The sequence below is a fragment of the Nicotiana tabacum genome, chromosome 7, assembly GCF_000715075.1.
Source record: "Nicotiana tabacum cultivar K326 chromosome 7, ASM71507v2, whole genome shotgun sequence".
NCBI lineage: Eukaryota > Viridiplantae > Streptophyta > Magnoliopsida > Solanales > Solanaceae > Nicotiana > Nicotiana tabacum.
The window spans coordinates 29846998-29866980 of NC_134086.1; the positions used below are offsets into that span (position 1 = coordinate 29846998).

At 37.8% G+C, this 19983-nt stretch overlaps 4 protein-coding genes across 7 annotated transcripts; 2 read left to right on the top strand and 2 right to left on the bottom strand.

The window, feature by feature from the left end:
- The first annotated feature begins 590 nt into the window (after window positions 1-590).
- On the top strand, window positions 591-2400 carry LOC142182520 (uncharacterized). Its single transcript, XM_075256761.1, has 2 exons — window positions 591-1247; window positions 1333-2400. The coding sequence occupies exons 1-2, from the start codon at window positions 711-713 to the stop codon at window positions 1408-1410; spliced, it is 615 nt and encodes a 204-aa protein (XP_075112862.1). The 5' UTR covers window positions 591-710; the 3' UTR covers window positions 1411-2400.
- A 290-nt stretch (window positions 2401-2690) lies between these two features.
- On the bottom strand, window positions 2691-5716 carry LOC142182521 (uncharacterized). The gene is made up of 2 exons (XM_075256762.1): window positions 4996-5716; window positions 2691-4922 (listed from the first exon to the last, which is right to left on the bottom strand). The coding sequence occupies exons 1-2, from the start codon at window positions 5073-5075 to the stop codon at window positions 4499-4501; spliced, it is 504 nt and encodes a 167-aa protein (XP_075112863.1). The 5' UTR covers window positions 5076-5716; the 3' UTR covers window positions 2691-4498.
- Window positions 5717-6779: 1063 nt separating this feature from the next.
- Window positions 6780-8776, top strand: LOC107797676 (uncharacterized). The gene is made up of 2 exons (XM_016620584.2): window positions 6780-7645; window positions 8265-8776. The coding sequence occupies exons 1-2, from the start codon at window positions 7186-7188 to the stop codon at window positions 8498-8500; spliced, it is 696 nt and encodes a 231-aa protein (XP_016476070.1). The 5' UTR covers window positions 6780-7185; the 3' UTR covers window positions 8501-8776.
- Window positions 8777-8953: 177 nt separating this feature from the next.
- On the bottom strand, window positions 8954-19533 carry LOC107797675 (uncharacterized). Of its 4 annotated transcripts, XR_012711541.1 has the most exons (19): window positions 18794-19533; window positions 17509-17567; window positions 17247-17328; window positions 17007-17074; window positions 16440-16509; window positions 15928-16009; window positions 15491-15555; window positions 13965-14990; window positions 13732-13794; window positions 13602-13648; window positions 13125-13170; window positions 12940-13019; window positions 12306-12419; window positions 12109-12190; window positions 11471-11723; window positions 11006-11131; window positions 10518-10598; window positions 9324-9449; window positions 8954-9232 (listed from the first exon to the last, which is right to left on the bottom strand). XR_012711541.1 is itself a non-coding variant. In XM_016620581.2 (18 exons), the coding sequence occupies exons 1-18, from the start codon at window positions 19088-19090 to the stop codon at window positions 9161-9163; spliced, it is 2586 nt and encodes an 861-aa protein (XP_016476067.2). In that variant the 5' UTR covers window positions 19091-19533; the 3' UTR covers window positions 8954-9160. The 4 variants fall into 4 exon arrangements, 2 of the variants coding, with proteins under 2 accessions (XP_016476067.2, XP_016476068.2); XM_016620581.2 differs by lacking the exon at window positions 11471-11723; XM_016620582.2 differs by lacking the exons at window positions 11471-11723; window positions 18794-19533 and adding an exon at window positions 18612-18716.
- Between the last annotated feature and the right edge of the window lie 450 nt (window positions 19534-19983).

Sequence of the window (19983 nt, forward strand, 5' to 3'; positions counted from 1 at the left end):
CTAGCTTGTAGGTGGGTATTGCGTCGTAGACTTGCACGAGAGTATCATGGCCATCATAATCTCCCCTTCTGTAGGGATGTGTTGGATTTTCTGGAGGATGCACAGGTGAATATCTAACTAAACTTACCAATTATTGTTTAACTAGGTGTTGCGCATACTAACGGCTTGTGTTATTATTTGATAGTTCATCTGGACGCCGTACAGCGAAGAGCTGATAGGTACCCTGCCAGCGTATTGCACGCACGGCCGCCATATTTGGAGGGCTTCCGTCCCTCTCACGTGCCTCGATATTGTTGAGCATCATGCCTCAGAGCGAGTATTTCGTCAGTTTAGATTTCCGCAGTCTATACCGACTCGGCCTGCATGGGATCCTTTACATTATGAGAGGGATGATCGGATGAGAGTGGACGACACATTTATTGATTGGCTGACAGCGCAGTTGGGTATTTGGGACAGCCGAGGGGACTTGACCCCAGCTCAGCAACACTTTCCTATCGGAGTTTATATGGCATGGTACCGCACTGTTTCCCGACTTTTTATCGGGACCCAGATCATCAGGTAGATGGTCGGTACGTCTCATACGCCGGGAGACATGAGGCTCTGGTATGTTTTCTGTTATTATCAATTACATTAATAGTAATTTCTAGGCAAATATGTAGTTTATATTAAAAACTTTTGTGCAGGCGATTGGATTGCATACCGTATATCGTATGGGGCAGCACATGCAGAGTTATGTCCACGATCCTGTGATCATGGAGGACTATAGTCGTCGCTTAATGGATGTGGCTGCCCAGACACTGCAGCGAGGCCGATCGGATCAGCGTTTGGCACACCTGCCAGATTATGTTGACCCAGCCACATACCAGCGAGGTCGTGGTATGCCACGGGGTGGTGGCCGACGAGCTGCTGCTGCTCCACGACGACCTACTGGTGTTGGACGACGTGGTCGTGGGCGGAGAGGAGGTCCCCAGCAAGGGGGCTTTGAGGCTCCTGCTGATGATGTTGCTGCTGATATGGGAGGTGGCATGCATGAGACCGACATGCCGTCTTACAGCCTTGGCATTTATGACACTCCAGGGACGTCGCAGGTGACCCCATCGGGTCAATTCTTGATCACGGGCTCAGATTTTCAAGGAGTGGAGTTGGGTAGATATTTCCCTGGCCCGTCTACCACTGATGAGTCTCGACCGATCCGAGATTTTGATAGTGGGCACCGACTGAGTTATGGCAGCTCATCACATGCGCAGGTATGAGTTTATTAGTATTAAATTTTATTACTGTTTTTACTATAACTTATTTATTTTCTTTAACTTTATTAATTTACTTTATTAGGCTTCATGCGATGCTGCGACAGATGACTACATTCAGGATCCAGACACGATTATGGTAAGACAATATAAATTTTTGTGAATTGTTATGTAGTTTTCTATACTAAGTTTGATATTATTATGTAGCCTTCTACTGGACCTGACAGTACCACCGATACATGTCATCTTGTGCCACATCCGGCCATAAGGAGACGACTTGATGATGATGATCCTGATAGTGTACCCGGGCGGCAGGGGATGCGCCTCAGGCCAACGGCTACTTTGAGACACACCGGATGCGGGACACATTGATTCGGTCTTCCATTTTTATGTTTTTTTGGTGTAAATAATATTTTTGTATACATTAACAACAATATTTAATCGAATATGACAGTTACTTTTTTTTAGTTCTCATTTCGTTTTATAGTATTTGGTATAGTAACACAACAAACAAGGAAAACATTACTACAACACAAACACAAACATAACAGGCCAACATAATAAAAATACATGACATATGAAAATGACACTAAACACATACACGCCAATGCTCCATCCTCAGTTGTCATTTATTCTTCGCTCCAACCACTTAAATCGTTCTTCCATTTGTTCTTTTTCTTCTTCTAACTCTTTCACTCTTTCCTTCACCTCCGCAAGTTCCCGTTTATATTTTTCGTTGTGTTCCTTGTGTGCTTCACAATTCCATTTTTCTCTCCATTTTTTATCTTCCACCTCCTTCAGTTTCTCCCTCATTTCTGTAATAATTCTATCTCCCTCCTTTTGTATTCTATGCTGGTATAACCACATATTATGAAATTCCTGTAATCTATCCCTGTAGCTTTCCTGATAACATGGTTCCTCAGCCCATTCATCAAATTCACAAGTAGGTTCGTCGGGTTGCTGGTACAACGTGTTCATACAGCACCAATAGCGGCGTCCAGCGTTAGCACCTTCCCACCCACAATCCATCATGCATGGTTTTCCACATAAGCAAAATGGTGGACGACCAGGTTGAGCCATTTGTGAAATATTTGCTTATAATAAAAACCTTACTTACTTTTAATGAAATATTTCTTGGGGGAAATTTTTAGCATACAAAATAACTACAATGACCCCAATATTTATAGGCGAAACAACACACATATAGCTCCATATCTAATGGTGTCATATCATGATGTTGACAAGACGACTTTATGTCAGCCGGTCAGCTTTTTCAGCTTTTTCAGTTCGACAAGACAAGACACACATAGCGCCATATATAATGGCGCTATATTTTGTGTTTTAAATATCGTGATAGCGACAAGACAACACACATGATAAATATACCGATAATTATATTAAATTATTATTTAAATAGGTAAAAAGGGAAAGTACAAATCATAATTAACAAACAAGAAAATATTATTTCATAAATACTTAAATCGTATACATAACAACTAATTATTACAACATGAACTCATGGGTAGTTAGGTACAATAGAAGAACACCCGCCCTGAGCTTGATTATTGTTGTCACCCAAAGGACATTTTCTACGGCCGTGGCCTGTTTGCGAGCATATACCACATTTGCGCGCATATACGATATCACTAACATCCATTTGGTTCCGTATACGCGTTCTCTTCTGCACCTGTCTTTTACGCAAATAGGACTTGTTACACACCATTTTAAATGGTTCTGGGGGCCAGCAATGCTCGGAACCGACTGGTTGCAACTGACCACTATATGTGTTTAGGTATTTGGAACCACTATATTGTTGATCAATATAGTTGGTCTCCGCATAACCAACACGTTGAAAACACTTGATGGCATGTGAACAAGGCATGTGGTAGATTGACCATTTCCCACATGAGCATAACCTTGTGGATTCATTTACAGTATGTACATTATTACCCCGATTATTATGGATAGCGGTGCGAACTTCAAAAATACCTCGTTCGTTATCATATTGCAAAAAGGAATGCCAATGTGCTCGCCGTCTGTATTTCTCTAATCTCTTCATAGGCACTGGCATAAATTCAACACCCCTTTCCATCAATTCCGTTGCAGCTGCAGACCGTTGCACAAACCTCTCCGCCATCTGCTTGAACGACATACGCACCATGGCTGTGACGGGCAATCCTCTTGCCGACTTTAATAACCCGTTGAAGGATTCTGACACGTTTGTAGTAAGAATTCCCCAGCGTCTGCCACCATCTGCATGCAACGTCCACTTTTCAGGATCATGTCGCATTAACCAACGATATGCTGCCTCGTCTTCTTGCCTGATAGAATCCATATGCCTCCGGAATTTATGTTGTTGGAGGTCTGTTGCTGCCATCCACATCAAATCATGTAGATCTTTTTTGGGATGTGCCTTCTTGAAATTGGCCTCAAAGTGCCTCACACAGTAACGGTGGTATGCATAAGGTTCTTGCCAGGCAGGAAGGTTCTCCACAGAACTTAATATACCCCCGTGCCGATCAGATATTAGACAAATACCTGAATGATGTTTGACAACGTGCTCTTTCAAGTGGTTCAAAAACATTGTCCACGTCTCTGTGCTTTCATTTGCACAAATAGCAAAGGCTAGAGGAAATATCTGTCCATTAGCATCCACTGCCACGGCTATCAATAGCTTGATATCGTACTTTCCATAAACATGAGTTCCGTTTATGGATATTACGGGCCGGCAATACGGAAAACCATCAATTGCTGGCTTAAACGCCCAGAACACGTAATTGAATATATATTCTGGTTTACCCGGACTCCGCTCAAGCTTCCATTCAATAACTATTCCGGGGTTAAAGTGCTGCAGTGCAGCCATGTACCTAGGCAGATCTGCAAATGACTTATCCCAGTTACCATAGACTATTTCAAACGCTCTTTTGCGCCCAAGATATGCCTTTCTTTTAGTAATTGTGTGGCCATATTCCTGGTGGACTGCTGTAATGCACTCTTTGATTTTATACCTTATGGACGCTTCGATGTGCGGAATAAGTACAAGAGATATCAAGTCAATATCCAAGTTGAAGTGATTCCCGTTGAAAGTGTCCATTTCGCATGTGTGGGTGGGAATGTATTTACCCACTTTCCACATACCTGTCTTCTTCTTCGACGCACGCAACATCCAATTACATGGCCAAAACCACCTGCGGCAAATAGCCTTGTATACCGTCGGACTTGACTCTGATACCTGCATCTCACGACACTCTTTAACAGTGCATTTTACAAGCCCTGCTTACGCGTGCTTTATCAGGAAAAAGCATCCCCTTTGCAAGCACCGTTGGTCTAGACTCATCCCACATTGCTGTCCGGATTTCATCAAAATCTCTTGTGAGAGCTTCCACATCTGGCACGGCTGGCAAGTTATCAATATAAGGAATCTTCCTTGAATGAAACGGCACTTCAGACTCGTACACTTTTCGTCTATGGGGGGCTCTCTTCAAATCGGGTCCTTCCTCCTCGTCCTCTTCATCACCATCCTCACGAGCAAATGGTGTCTCGTCTCCCGATTCATCGGCATTGTTATCGTAATCGCTGTTCTCTTCCTCACTCTGTGCATCTGCCAGATCCTGATGTAATACGTCGTTTTCGGGCAATTGAGTGAGTACGGGTAGTTCAACTTGCTCGTTTTCACTGCACATTTCAACAAAAATATAAGCTACTAAATTAATAAATGCTTTATATATGGCTGTAGCTTTTCACTTACAAGTCGTAATGTGATGACATTTCATGATGGACGTTTTCAGTTAGGTGATGACTACCGGATGGGCCACTTGTAAAATTCATATTCGGCCGGTACTCCCTATTAAATAAATGAGCGTTAAAATTAATTCAATACGCAAAAATATACATAATTAACACAAATGAAAATTGAAGTTTACCACTCTTCTTGTGAATTATGGAAAGCAGGGTATAAATTATTTTCTCGCTGCTCATTCGCCGACGGTGATAAATTTAAATCAAGAAAAAATCTTTCATCCGGAACATGTCCGGCAAAAACTGATCCAGAATAACCACCCGATGACTGGGGGTTATCTCTACTACGCACAACCTCATTTTTTGGAACGTCTTCGACCTTCACGTACATCTCCAACATTGTGATTACAAGAAATTTCCGACATTCGTCCGGAGTCCTCAAGAATTCACTCAAAGTGTCATCATCGTCGATGTTAAACTCTGAGTAAAAAGTAACCCCTTGCGGCGTAACGGAATACAGATATCTTCCGGTTACTTTGAGTATCACTGAACGTTTTCTCACACTCATTTTTTTGCATAACAACGATATCAATGTTTCGTACTCCATTGAAAGTGGCAATTTAACATTACACTTAGCAGGTAAACTGTAGCCCACAGAGTTATTCTCCATCACAACCTCACCCCCCAATATAATGATACTCTTATTCTACGTTCTTCAGACATAATGAAAAAATGCTGGAGAATTTAACAACAATAGAAACCAACAAGAGTTAAAAAAAATTTTGAATGAAGTTATGGTGATTCTACGATGTTTATATAGGAAATGGCTAGCCGGGGAGGTTTTTTTTTTCGAATATAGCGCCACAAAAAGTGGCTTTATACGCTTTTAAATTATTGAACCCAGAAATTATTGGTGGGGTCAGGTAATAAGGGGTATAGCGCCACTATTAATGGCGCTATGTAAGGTGTGTCAGTATAGCGCCACAAATAGTGGCGCTATACAGTAACGGTGCAGTTAACGTTACTGTATAGCACCACTAATTGTGGCATTATATATAGTTTGGTAACTTTTTTTTAACACTTATTTGCGTATTTTGAGTAAAAAAAAAAACCACATTTTGGTTCCACACTCGTTAGTTTCTCGCTCCATTTGCTGGTCAAATCTGTCTATTCAGTTCAGAATTTCAGGTGCAATACGAAGGTATAATATTCAAACAAAGATTCGTTGTCAATTATGTATCCCATGTTTTCAGCAGAGATTGTAGGGCCCTTAAAAGCTGGCAAAATATGTGCAAATATTGATGTAAAACACAATAGCCCTTCCCCATGCTAAAATCCACACACACACACACACACCCCTACCCCCAACATCCCAAAAAATTTTAAAAAGAAACCTACTTTTTATAAGTAAATTTAAAAAAGAAACATCCCCCACCCTCACAGGCTCCCAAATGATGTACATGTGATTTTTGGAATATGCGGATTTATTCCATGGGCAGACTGACAGCGGTGGGGATAGTGTATTGTTTACGGGTTCGTCAGAACTCATTAGCTTTCATTCAAACTATATATTTTGTTTTAAAAAACCACTTAATATGTCTAAAAAATTTATCCAGTAAGTTATCTTTTCTATAACCAAAAACTCATAAATTTAAAATTCTAGCTCTGGCCTCTACAGACACTGCTGTCATCCATTCATGTCAATATCTTGAAATATGACTACTCCATTCACTCTCTTTCACAAAGGCATCTTTCACAGTATGCATTAATAATTGAGCTCATACAAGAGCCAAAAAATAGTATTACAATCCTCTTTGCATTTAGTTCTATCACTTCACATTACATGTTTTGGAGCCTCCTTTTTTCAAGAATTCATGTTCTCCCACTCCTTCTTATTGATCCAAGACACCCTTTAATGCATTTTGTTATTTTCTTCCACCAATTCAAAGATCCATCCACCCTTTAATGTGTTGTACCGGGTGCTCTGTTGCTTGTACCTTATACCCAACTGTTAGTCCTATAAATATATCTTCTAAGTTCTAATTTTAGAAGCCTCCTACTAAGTTTTGTTTTTGTTGACTATTTTAGTCTACCTACACCCTCTTTTACCTCACTCACACCTATGCCCACAGACTTTTCTAAATATATACACAGAAAACTAGTTTACTACTAAAAGTAGGAGAGTTTAGGAATAAAGGAAATGGGAAGTTTTCAAACCAAAGACAAAAGCTACCCAAATGCCAAAGTGGTTGAAAGGTTGAAGTATAATGTAAGATTTCTTCAAGCTGAGGTGAATGAAATAATGTGCACGAGGGAACATGAGAGTCAAGCTTACGCGCAAGAGATGATCATATTTGCATTGAAAGAAGCAGAGTGGAAGAGGGAAAGGAAGAAGCTAAGAGAGGAAGTGAAGAAGTTGAGGAAGAAGTTGGAAGATAAAGAAGAAGGAGAAGAAGAAGAGAAGTCCAAAGGAGTAGAAAATCATGACATGTTAAGTAGTGTGCAAGGAGATAAGGAGTGGCATCACTTGGGGACAAGCTACTTGATGGAGCAAATTAGGGATGAGCAAGCTAGAAGAGACATGGCCATTGAGAAGTGGAAACAACTTTATTTTGCCATCAAAATTGAGCTTGATGATCTTATCCAAAGGACAAATCAAGGTACTTTACTTCCATTAGTTTCTCATCTTCTGGAAAACAACCTCTTCCAAAAATGCAGGGTAAAGCTGCGTATAATAGACTCTTGTGGTCCAGCCATTCCCGGACCCAGCGCATAGCGAGAGCTTAGTGCACCGAGCTGCCCTTTAATTTCTTATCATCTCCATTCCAGATGCGGAGCCAGGATTTGAAGTTTATGGGTTCTGAACTTGTTATCGAACTCATAGCACGTCTTAATTACTGGGTTCGCAAATAAATAGTTATACACATTTAGCAAATTTTCTAATATAAATACAGGGGCTAAGCAAAAGCTACTGGGTTCGTCTGAACCCGTAAGTAGTTCTCTACCTCCGCCCCTGCTCCATTCATGTGTTCTAACATAGGCAGAGCCAGTCTTTTCTCGTCTTAGTTATTCGGTTAGCAATTATGTATACATTAGTAATGAATTTCATAATACAAATACTACACCCCCAGAGTCCCCGTTCTAAAGATGTGGTTACAAGACTTGGGTAAACTGCTTGGAAAAGCTGAAGCTGACAAAGATTTTCCTAGAAAAGAAGTATTTTACTTATATTTTGGAATGTTAATACCTTTTTCCAATGTGTTTCATTTGTTTCACCAGGAGGAGGACTCTGCTGGAAAATAGAGCAAATGGAATTAATAGAGGAGCTGCATAAGGAGCTGAAAGAAAAGGAGGAAACCATTGAGCTTCTAAAACAGCGAATATCTTTAATGGAGCAACAAGAACTCAAGAGGGAGAGGGAGGTAGACATTTTGAGGCAAAGCTTGAAAATAATGAGCTACAAGATGAAGGCAACCAGCATTTCTAAGAATCTTTCGAAAAGCTTGCATCTGTAAAGTTCAGTCATTACGGAAAACTGATAGCTATAATATAGAATAAGTGCCGGTCACATAAAAGTTTTCTTCTAATATGTTCTCCTCCTCAAGAACATAGCTAGTTTCAGATAGCAGTCTAGTATTTTACGGTTAATTTGTTGACTAGCACCCTAAAACAGATAGTGCTTTTTCAGATTCTTTCAGTTTTTGGATGTGAGGTCATTGCTTCAGTGTTATTTTGAACGATCTTTATTCTTGAGATTATAATTAATGTTAAGTGTTATAGCTACTTGCACGTTATAATGTTCTGAATATCTTATTTGGAGTTTCCTAGAGAGCATACTAAGTATCGGATGTCTTTCCAGATATTAGATTTCTAACCTAAAATATTGTGGACATCTCCTATTTGATAGGCCATAAACTACTACCTCACATTATAACTGCAGCATTTTTCTCCCTCAAAAGTACAGACAATTTGTATAAAGCACAAATTGATAAAGCAATAGTAACAGTTGGCTATATATTATTAAGTTAATAGATGAGCAGGACATGTACACTTGCTGAATAAGAATCGTGCAGAGATACAATAAATGCAGCTATTCTGTGGTATGGTTGTTATTTACGACAATTGCTCTGACCTATGGAGTATCGACACTGGCAAAATTTTGATGATTTCCATTTTTAGCCAATTGATATATTCTTCTCTTCTGCCAGTTGTGACCTTGGAACAGTTTTGTAGTTTGATCTCACATTCTGAGGAAATATTAGAAAACATATAAATATACACATATCAATTTTCCTTCATATAATACTTCTCAAAATGGCAAGTGGAAAAGGCAATTACCTCTAACAGAGTAATGTAATAGAAGTCCTCCATGTGCTGCATAAGTGCGCTGCCATCTCTGATTGCGAGAAAAATGTTAATCTCTGTGTTCAATATTTTCTCAATCAGTTCTTTTTCACCTTTCATCTGCACAAAATGTACCAACCAGTAATTAGTGAGAATGCTTTTCTCAGGAGTTCTTACTCCTTTTGATAAAGAGGAAATTATTATTTCATAGTGTGAAGAAATGGACCTTATGCCTAACTAACCCCAAAGCTCATGATAGGGGGATTGCCCTAGACCGTATAAGGAGACCACAACTCATTTTCTCAACCAACAACTAATGAGGGTCTTGAACCCCCCCCCCCCCAAACCATGACTGGACAACTGGAGCATGAATAACATAACACGGGGCCCAACACTGAGAAGTACAACAACAGGGCAATAGGTCTGTTTCTGATACCATGTGAAAATGGACGTGCCTAACTAAATCTCAATTCTCAAAAGCTAGCTAATGCGGTGAGGATTACCCCCAGACTATATAAGAAGATTACAACCCATTTCCTCAACCAATGTGAGACATGACACATAGCAAACTTACTTTGCTATGCTGGACTTTCAAGTCTCAAGCCGAAAGTATTGTAACATGCTATCGCTAATCAGTACCATTTTTCTTCTTTTAATTTGGTAACTTTTTCCCCCCAGGGGTCTCCCAGTTTCCCTCCTTGGTGACTTGAAACTTCAAACTAATGTTTTGAATGGATAGGCTTATACCACAAGGACACCTTCCCTCATTTATTCAGCGAGTTTCATTTTCTGAATCAAACTATCATAACAAGCTAATATAACTGCAAAAGTAACTTCAAATCCAAAAACAATTTCTGAAAAACAAACTTTTTCAGCTTTTTTACTCCATATCAGTATGAAGTCAAAATCCAGAAATTTAGCATGAGATTGAGGGGATCAGAAGATTCAAAAGAGCAACTTGTACAGCCAAATACATAAGAAATAGAACTCCAGTATGCTAAATTATGTGTTAAAATGAAAAAAAAAAAAAAAAAAGTTCTTGGGTATTCCAATATATGGCAACTAAGCAGTTTTCTTTCAGAAATAGGCAGTGTAAGATCTTAATAAAACATATTGTCAATGAATGAAATGGAACACAGAATAAAAAAGAAATAAAAGATGAGAAGGATTAAAGGTGGAGAAGCTTACAAATTCACTGACAATAACATCAGGAGTGGCCTCTCCAATAACATCACCTTGGTAACCATCGTCCAAGGGTTCTACATTATCCTGAAACGTTTTTTTCCCGAAACATAAGAAGTTAAAAAATAAACTCCTTTAAATTGATAAAAGGTCAAATGATGTCAAATATGTCATATCTGCTTCCTGAGAAAGTAGGTTCCCATACATAATCAGTAAGAATGACACAAGACTTCTCAATAGTCACCACCTTTCTATGTAAGAATTCTCAAAAATATTACTTTAAGAATTGAGTAAATATTATTACTGAACAGTAATAAAGGCCATTTCTCTTAAACCCTTCATAAATTTTATCAGGGTAAAGCTAACCTTCTGAGACACAAAAGAAAAACAAACACTACTCCTTTTGAGGTTGAAGTCGATCGATAACAAATAAACTTTGATGTTTTATAGCTTAAAAATGACAGATTAAAAAGATTGAAAAAGAATCAACCCACCATTGTCTTTTTCATATCTCCAGCTGTCAAATAAATAGGTTGAGCAACATGGCAGTAGCCCATCAACCGAGGAACTGTTGGTATTATATCTCTGTGATTTACAACCCTCCAGCTGTCTTTAACTTTCTGCAATATAAGAAGAAACTTGGTTACATAGAGTCACTCAATATTTTAACAGTTAAACTCCGTACATTTCCAAAGCATGGGAAAGTGATTTTGTAAGGTGGCATTTTTCTTTTTGGGTGCTACAACAATGTATTTACAGCAGTTCACCATATTAGATTAGAAAAACAGGCAAATATTGTCATGAACTATAGGCAAACACTATTTTTTAGGTTAAGGTGAGTGTGTCAACCAGCTTCTCGGTTTGGTATGTTAATTTTTTTTTCTTGGTTCTTATTAAATTTTTAGGTTAGATGAACACCAAACCCCTGACATTACACCTTTCTCGAGACAGTGGCTTACCGCTTACACCAGAATATAATGCCATATTAGAAGCTGAGAAGAAAACCTCCAAAGAGGTGATCCACTTATTAAAGCTCATTTTCTCCACCTTTCACTTTCTCTCCCTTTCTATGTAAACTGCATGTACTGCGGAAAGTTTCAGTTACATAGAAATCTGAAGAAGTTTGATTGCTGAACTGCTATATCCATATCAGAAAATTTTGTTGCCAATTGGCACTGGTGGAAAATTTGGACTATGTTCTCTGCATCGAGACTGATGAGAACTTCATGTTAAATTTTGGTGTCAATATAAAGATTACGGAACATGCTCATTTTGCAGAATAAAAAGTGAGAGAGAGCACATTTACTATGGGCCATATTCATGAAAAAATTAAAATTCATCAAGGAAAAGAAGTTCTGAAATTTCATGTTTCTTTCCATAGAATGGTTTAGATTCATTAAGAGCTCAAGGTAGCTGATCAACAAATACGTGATACTTTCTCTTTTTCTTTACTTTATATGTTGCCGGTAAGAGTAGCTTTAAAAGAAAAAGAAAAGAATGGTAAAAGATGCCATAAACGTATGGTGAAACCATATTGGCAATAGAATATAGACAGTCTTGACATAAGTATTTCACAACTGGAGAGTGTAAATTATACCTCATTATAAACTTCAGCGAACTTTTTGTTTCCAACTCTTGGAGATCCAAAGTTGTACATGGTCACAGAGATAGCTCCCCGCCTAACACAACGGCAAACAAAAAAGATAAAAGTCGTTGGATAGATGTTGGTAAGTGGTAAATAATGCAAAATGGCTGGAAAACAAGCTACAGAAACAAGCAGAAAAGGGAGCTTACTTAGCTAATTGACTTGATGATAGTTCAAGAGCGAGAAGAGTAGCCAATGCACCACCAAGACTATGACCAGTAACGTAAACACTCCATTCATTTGGTGGGTCAAGATCATCATCTCTGGAAAATACATTTACAGTTTAATAGGTGAAATGACATCAATGATTAGCAGTGAAGCGAGAACATCAAAAACAGAGAAGAAAACACCAAGAAGACAAAGAGGAAGATGTACAACAACAGTAACAAAATCCAGGGGAAAAGAAGGAAAGAACAGAAGAAAAGATTAAGGCAGTCCTAGACATCTCAGGTAAAGCAAAAATGCATTTACAAGTTTTAAGAGTCGGACTGTAATACTAAGTGCATGCCACCAGTCCACTTAGTAAAGACTTGAAACAAATATTTGCCAAATTCTTACTTCACTGTACTGATAAAGAGCTAACAGAGAGGAGGACCTATGAAGTAAAGCAGGAGAAAAGGAGCTGATTCTAAAGGTAAATGTCTATGGCTTGAGATAACAAAAATATCAGATCAATATCCTCATTCAAAAATAGGAGCTGTGTTATCTCATCTCTCATTCACAATATCCGAGGAGATAAAGGAAAATGCAGCATTGTACAATCTCGTTTGACAGGCCACCTACCTATAGCCAATTGCTTGTTTGACCAGCGAGATAAGCCTAATCCTAACTGAGTCATACGCACTTAGGAAACCACTGTGAACCTACAAAAAAAAACTCTAGTCATTCTGATAATGAGATATATTCTAAACATAAGTAGAGCGTATTCATAAATCAGACACTAAGATGGTAAAGAATTTGGGTGCCACCTGAACTTCTTGCTTGAAGTCACCACCTATCCTTTCAGGATTGAACCTGCAGCATAGAAGCAACTCAGGATAACAAAATAAATAAATGGCGGTCTCTCAACCATTTAAAGTTAGCTGCGTAGAAATAATGAAAAGGAGGCGACATATAATTCATTTTCAATATTAACGAAGTGCTTGGGCTATTCTTTTTTATTGTTTCAAGCACTGTTTGAATTTCAAACTTATTTCCACGGTGTCGGACAGATAGTTATCTTCCAACTGTATTCTTCTAAGAAAGTGAATTGTTTCTTTAAGCAGGCCACAGAGTAGACAGTTGTATTTCAATGGAAGTACACTTTCAGAGAACTTAGACAAGGATGAAAATACTTTGTTTACTGTAATAGGAAAAAACAAAGTAGTAGTATAGAGAACCAGAAGTTTAAGGTAGAGAAAAAAGAAACTCAGGCCAGCCTGTTCTTGTAAGATCAGCGATATTACCCTGCAGGAACTAGCATCAAGTCTGTCAGAAGATCCTTCCATTTAGTCTGGATTAAAGAACAACCGGTTATCCCCAAGCGAGCAAAATCAATAAGTTCTACAGATGTGCATAATACCAACCAAAACCTACTTGTTCTGTTCCCCTGAAAGCAACAACTAACCGTTTCCTTGCTGAATCACGCCAGAGTGCTACCTGCAGCCCTGGCAGAATCCATAATCAGTTGAATAATCTTCTCCTTAGATTAAATAAATGAAATCTAAGAAACCTGATTAAACTATTATATTTTCACATTATTAAAGTTTTATTGTATATATATATATATATTAAACTAAGAGCTCCTAGACAGTCAGATATTAACATGCCTGTGTGTCAGTTGACTCGTTATCTAAGAAGCATAATTTGTCAAATTCAGATTTGATGAAAGTCGGATGTCCCAAAGAAGTAGCTAGCAGTGCCCAAGCTTCCATGGCTGTCTCTGCTGTTGAGAAAAGAGACCTCATCTCCTCGGCTTTCTTCTCGTCCAACACTAATCCATCTTTATTCATGGGATATCCAAGGATATCATTTTCCAGTCCGGTTGAAGAATCTTCTTTAGCATCACCCTTTCCGAAAAAACCTGCGCCTTTGCTGAATTGGGAAACTGTGGCGTTTAGGACCATCAATGCTCCCAAAATGGAATCGGTTTGACGTAATAAGTCTTGTGTCACCTTCTTGATATCTGGAAGCGATGATTGAATGTTGTTATGAACAGGAGGTTCAGCTGATGCACTACCATTAGCGGTTTCTTGCTTTTCAGGAGTTGCAAGACCTGATTCAACATATCCTGCATCTGCAACTTTCCGCGATTGCACCCCAATCTTATTTAACAAGTCAAGATTATCCCATTTTATTTTCTCAGGAGCGGGGAGACCAAGTCTTTGAACAACATTTTGATTGACGATATCAGCAAAATTCTTCCAGAAATGCTTATCTGATTGAGAGCTCTGAAAAAACATAGTGCCAGCAGAATTATGCTCAACGGATATGTCATTTTCATCATGATTAAACTCCATCTCACCACCAACTTTGGTGTTTTCCGAATTATTTGAGCGTTTTGATTCTTGAGGCATGCTTGAGTTGGGTGATTTCTGCGACCCCGACTGTACATCTGATTCCACAATAGCACCATCAGAATTCTCAATGCTGCTATTCGAATCATTATATGCATCATTTAGTAGCTTCAGCTGCCCAAAAGCAAACTGTACAAATTGTCGAGCTTGCACAGTCTCCGAACCCAGAATTGTCTTCAAAGCAGACTCAAACCCGTTTTTCTTTAAAAATTCTGTAATGATTGGGATTCTCCACCACTTCTTTTCTTCTTCAATTTTCTCAAAACTCTTGTACTGTATCTGTAATATGTTATTAGGACAACTAGTTAAATAGAGAATTGAATCAACAATGGTCAAATTGGGTATCATATAAGAAGGATTCTGAAGTCAGCGTTACGTAAATCCAATTTAGTCCAACATACTGTTCAGCTAGAGTACCACTGTTGTCAAAATAATTAGAAGGATTTTCAGAAAATGAAGGTCTGAAATTCCAGCTAAATCGAAAATCTTCAGGTCCAGCTAGAAATCTACAAAAGCAGCATTCAGTTTGTTCTTTCTGCAGTGGTTGTTAAGCTGAACCGAATTTGAGAACATTAAATAGAAAAAAGAACGATATTACTTTGTCCCAACAAGTTCATCCAGAAAACCACCTATTCAGTTAGAAATTCTAGTGACAGAAGATAAATTGGGAAGAACCAAAAGAAAATGAACCAACCGAACATTAGGTAGCTTCCTATTGCATAAGCAAGGTCTTAGTGCTCTTGAACCTTGAATATGCCTCCAGATTCAAATCAACTTACCTCTATCTCTATCTTCCCACCACCGCCCATTCCTTCCAAATCAACCAGCAGTTCATGAGATTCTCCTAGAAAAGCACATGTCTGTTATTTTCACAAATTTAAACATCAATGGAATCTGTATACCAGCCTAATCCATATATCAGCACTTATATCGGTTATGATATAATTCAGAGGTATAATTATAGAAAACTAATTTGTCCCTTTAAGAGGATTTCTTCCTTTATCAATTTGTTTGATGAGCAACGAGACACTTTCAGTATACTCATCAAAACACAACCAATATGCATATTGAAGAAGCACTCAGAACTTCCCTATTTTGGTGGGATAAGTTGAAAAGGAAGTCAGACCTTATTTTGCATGAATGATATTTTAGATCCATGAAATCTAGACAATTATTTAAAGTACAATTTCATGAGAGCCATTTCTTGGGTTCATACCATCACAGAGGTGTTTCACATTAACTGCTGCATTCCCCATGCGTTTATGTGGAGCCACAAGATTTGCATCCCAAGCTGCAAGCTGGCAATAGTTATGAATACGTAATTAGATCCAGAGTTGAGAAACAAGAACACCGAGAAACCTACAAAGCTTCTATAGATGCTCGCTTTTCATCAGGAGATTCAGTTAATTTAGCAGTGTCCATAGCAAGCACCCGTAAATGACACTAAGACCACTTGGTATATCAAGAAAGCTTAAAGCTTTTCAAATTGCATATCTTACTAAAGCTGCTTGCTTTTCATCAGGAGATTCAGTGTTGCAATATGTGATTATTGTTCATCTGTTGACACATAGTCCACATACTGTGTATTAAAGTTTCGTCGTTTAATGTGGAAGCGCTAAGTTGCAGCAAATTGAGGTCGTAATTCGAAAGAAAAATGTTACAGTTTCAGGAATTCTATCCTTTACTTAATTAACCATTAGAGAGCAAAGATGAACTCAATTTATCAACCTGAAGATCATTCAGAGGCGGCTGCTTAATATTTAAAGCAAACTCCTCATTCCATGTTGGCTCTTTTGTCCTGCAAACGAAATTCACAATATTAACAGTGTTGCCGTTCTTGGATGATGTTTCAAGATTCAAACAGTGTATAATCTGAAATAAAGAAAAAAGATAGCTTTATTCTCCAACAAACAATAGCAATTGTAGACCTTTCGCCTTCTTGATAACAAATTAAGAGGATTAAGTGTCGTGGAACATCAAATAAGAGATTGATGGAATGATTGACTCAAGGTAATAAAGAATGTGAGTTAAGGATGAAAACCGATTGAATTCTACTTAATCCAGCATAACTATTTACTAAGGATTTGACATGTTCCTCAAACCGAAGAGAAGACAATTTCTAGACTCTCTTATTGGCTGCTTTACCATTCAGCTTATGCATGCAATATTTGGGCAATAACATATTGACAACAAGCAAAGCATCCTGATTCATTGTTAACTAAGCCTCGAAGATCTAGAGAAGTTTTAATAGAAAAGAGAAAAAATTGCAGCATTAACACATGACTAACTACCTACCCCCATTTCACCTTGCTTTTCAGAACTTGACTATCTAATTGTAACACCACGTACGGATCACTCGTTCCCTGAAATTTAGAAAGAAAATTAAGTAATTAAATCAAAGCTGGAGTTAGAAAAGTAAATAAATGCATAATTAGCCCGTTAATAAGGAAAGAAGAGTAAGGCACGTCAAGAAGAGTAAGGCACGTCCGAATTGAATTTTGATAATGTGCTAATATTAGAAGGCGGATACCTTACCCAAGGATCCATAGCAGGAAAACTGAAACCTTTCTTTAACTTTATGAACAACTGGCCATCATAAATTTCACGCACAAATGACCTGCAAGATAGTTGTCAAATATGAGATAGAATTTCCAATCATGATCCATGCCAAATCCTACTTCCTTTCAAAGAAACAGACATATTACGCTCATTAGCAATTTTGGACAAACTGAAGTCTTGTCTAAGATGATTTGGATAAAATTAGCAAAACTAAGCTGAATAAGAACCAACAACATACTCTGAAAGAAGTATGGTTTTGCAGTTAGCTGCATCCACCTCACGCTTTCCGACATTATCCTGTTCAAGTGATATCAAAAGAAGCAAAATGGATCAGACTAGAAAAACAATCCAATCGCTTAATTACTTTTTGCTCCATAAACATTTCAAGATTTGTAGTATACTTGCAAGATTAAAGTTCCTTCTAAGTAAAATCAAATATAAAGAAAATCCACTTAGACAAGTGATGGCCTTACATATGGTTATGAAAAAACTATTTCCTTCATTCATTTTCATGAGTTTTGGGAGTTAAGCCTACTACAAGAAAAGAACATTATGTATATTTCCTAAACTAGAATTGCAACAGCCTAATAAGATGCTTAAGCAATAATATGAATGAAAAAATATTTACTGAGACTCAAAGATCACAACTTTAGGTGTACATATTGCAAACTACAAAAAAGGGCAGCACGGTACACTAAGCTCTCACTATGATCGGGGTTAGGGAAAGGGCCAGACCACATCGGGTCTACTGTATGCAACTTAACTAGCATTTCTACAAGAAGTTGTTTCCACGACTTAAACTCATGACCTCATGGTCACACGGCGTCGGCGTCGACTCTTACCGTTGCGCCAACACTCCCCTTCATATTGCAGGTCACAGTGCAACACAAAATTCACACATCACAAGCATGACATCTATAACTTCTACAACACCAAATATGAAAAGAACCCACAATGAAAGATACTTTTGAAAGCCATTTTTCTTCTCCAATCAACAACCACATACCTATATTTACAAAAATGAATTAACCAACCAATCAATAAACTTCACCTCAATCCCAAACTAGTTGGAGTCTGCTATATGAATTCTCAATATCCATACACTCTATTCGAGTCCATTTTCAATTTATAAATAAAGAATCAAATAGAAAAATGAACAACTACATACATATCAACATTCTTATTTACACAAATTAACATAACCAACCAACCAATCAATCAACTACACCTCAATTTCAAAATAGTTGGATTCCGCTATATATTTTTTTGTAAGGCAGCCCGGTGCCTTCAGCTGCCGCTATGCACAGGGTTCGGGGAAGGGTATATTGTATGCAGCCTTACCCTGCATTTGTGCAAGAGGCTGTTTCCGCGGCTTGAAACCCGTGACCTCCTTGTCGCATGGATACCGGTATATGAATTCATAATATCCATTCTTACTATTCTAGTCCACTTCCAATTTATGAATAAAGAAATAAATAGAAAAATGAAATATACATGTACATAAATAAAGATGGAGAATTTACTGGAGGACTAGCGTAAGCTTCAAAAGCAAAACCAGCAAGAATGACAGCCAAATTAATATCAAAAGGAGGCCTTTCATTCTCCTTTTCAGCTGATGAAAACGGTATAATCTCACCACTAGCTTGACAATTACAACAGAACAATTCTTTAGCACCAAATTTTGGATAATTCAAAAACCCATTAATTTTTTTGGAGAAAAATAGTTTTTTGGAAAAGGAAACTGAATTGGGGTTCTTGAAAAGAAGCAATCTTGGTGAAGAAGAAATGGGAAAGTGGAGATGAGTTTGCAGAGTAGCCATGAAGTGGCAGTTGGGTGTAATTTAGTGGTGAAAATGAGGAGATTTTGGGAAGAAAAAAATTGTCCAGTGTTAAAGAATCTAGCAGAGGATCTTTTGAGATTGGGAGGGGAAATGAAGTGAAATAACGAATGTGTCCGCAAATATATTCCACTTAAATCTTTATATTTGTACGTTATTTAAAAGTAAAGTAATATTTTTAATAGAGTATACACTCAATCCTCACAATAATTATGAGACAAAAAAATTATTTTGCAAATATAACATTATGACAACTCTAGTATGTCACTAGGGACTCGTGGACAAACATGACTATTTGGTGCGTTTTGGCATGGCAAAAGTATTATTTAATATTTTTCTTTAATCAAATCATTTTTCTGTATTTTGTTACTGGAAATTATTATATGGTACTGAATTTATTTCTACCAAAACAATTTCTATAGATTGATAATTTTATGAAAACATCTCTCCATATCAACACATGAGATGATTTTCTAAAATGAGAATGCGTGTACGCAAGTGGGAGGATATGGAAGGGACGAGAAAACACTGGCGTCAATTACTAAGGGTATTGTCCGGATTTTTATATGCTTTTTCTCTTTTTTAAATCTAAGTGGTCCAATTTTAAAAGCCTTCCCATGTTACTTTGTCCATGTGCCCATGTTCTTGTGTTTTGTCTATGTATATATATATATAATTCACATATAATATGTGTATAATTCGTGTGTAACTATTGTATAATTTATGTATACTAACTGAAAAAGTAAACAATGAATTTGATTATGCTATTTGTGTGAATTTTATGATTTGATATTTTAGGATACGTTTTAGTAGTATTTGTTGGATTATGTAATACGTGCCTTCTATAAACTTCTTTGGGAACTTTGTCACGATCG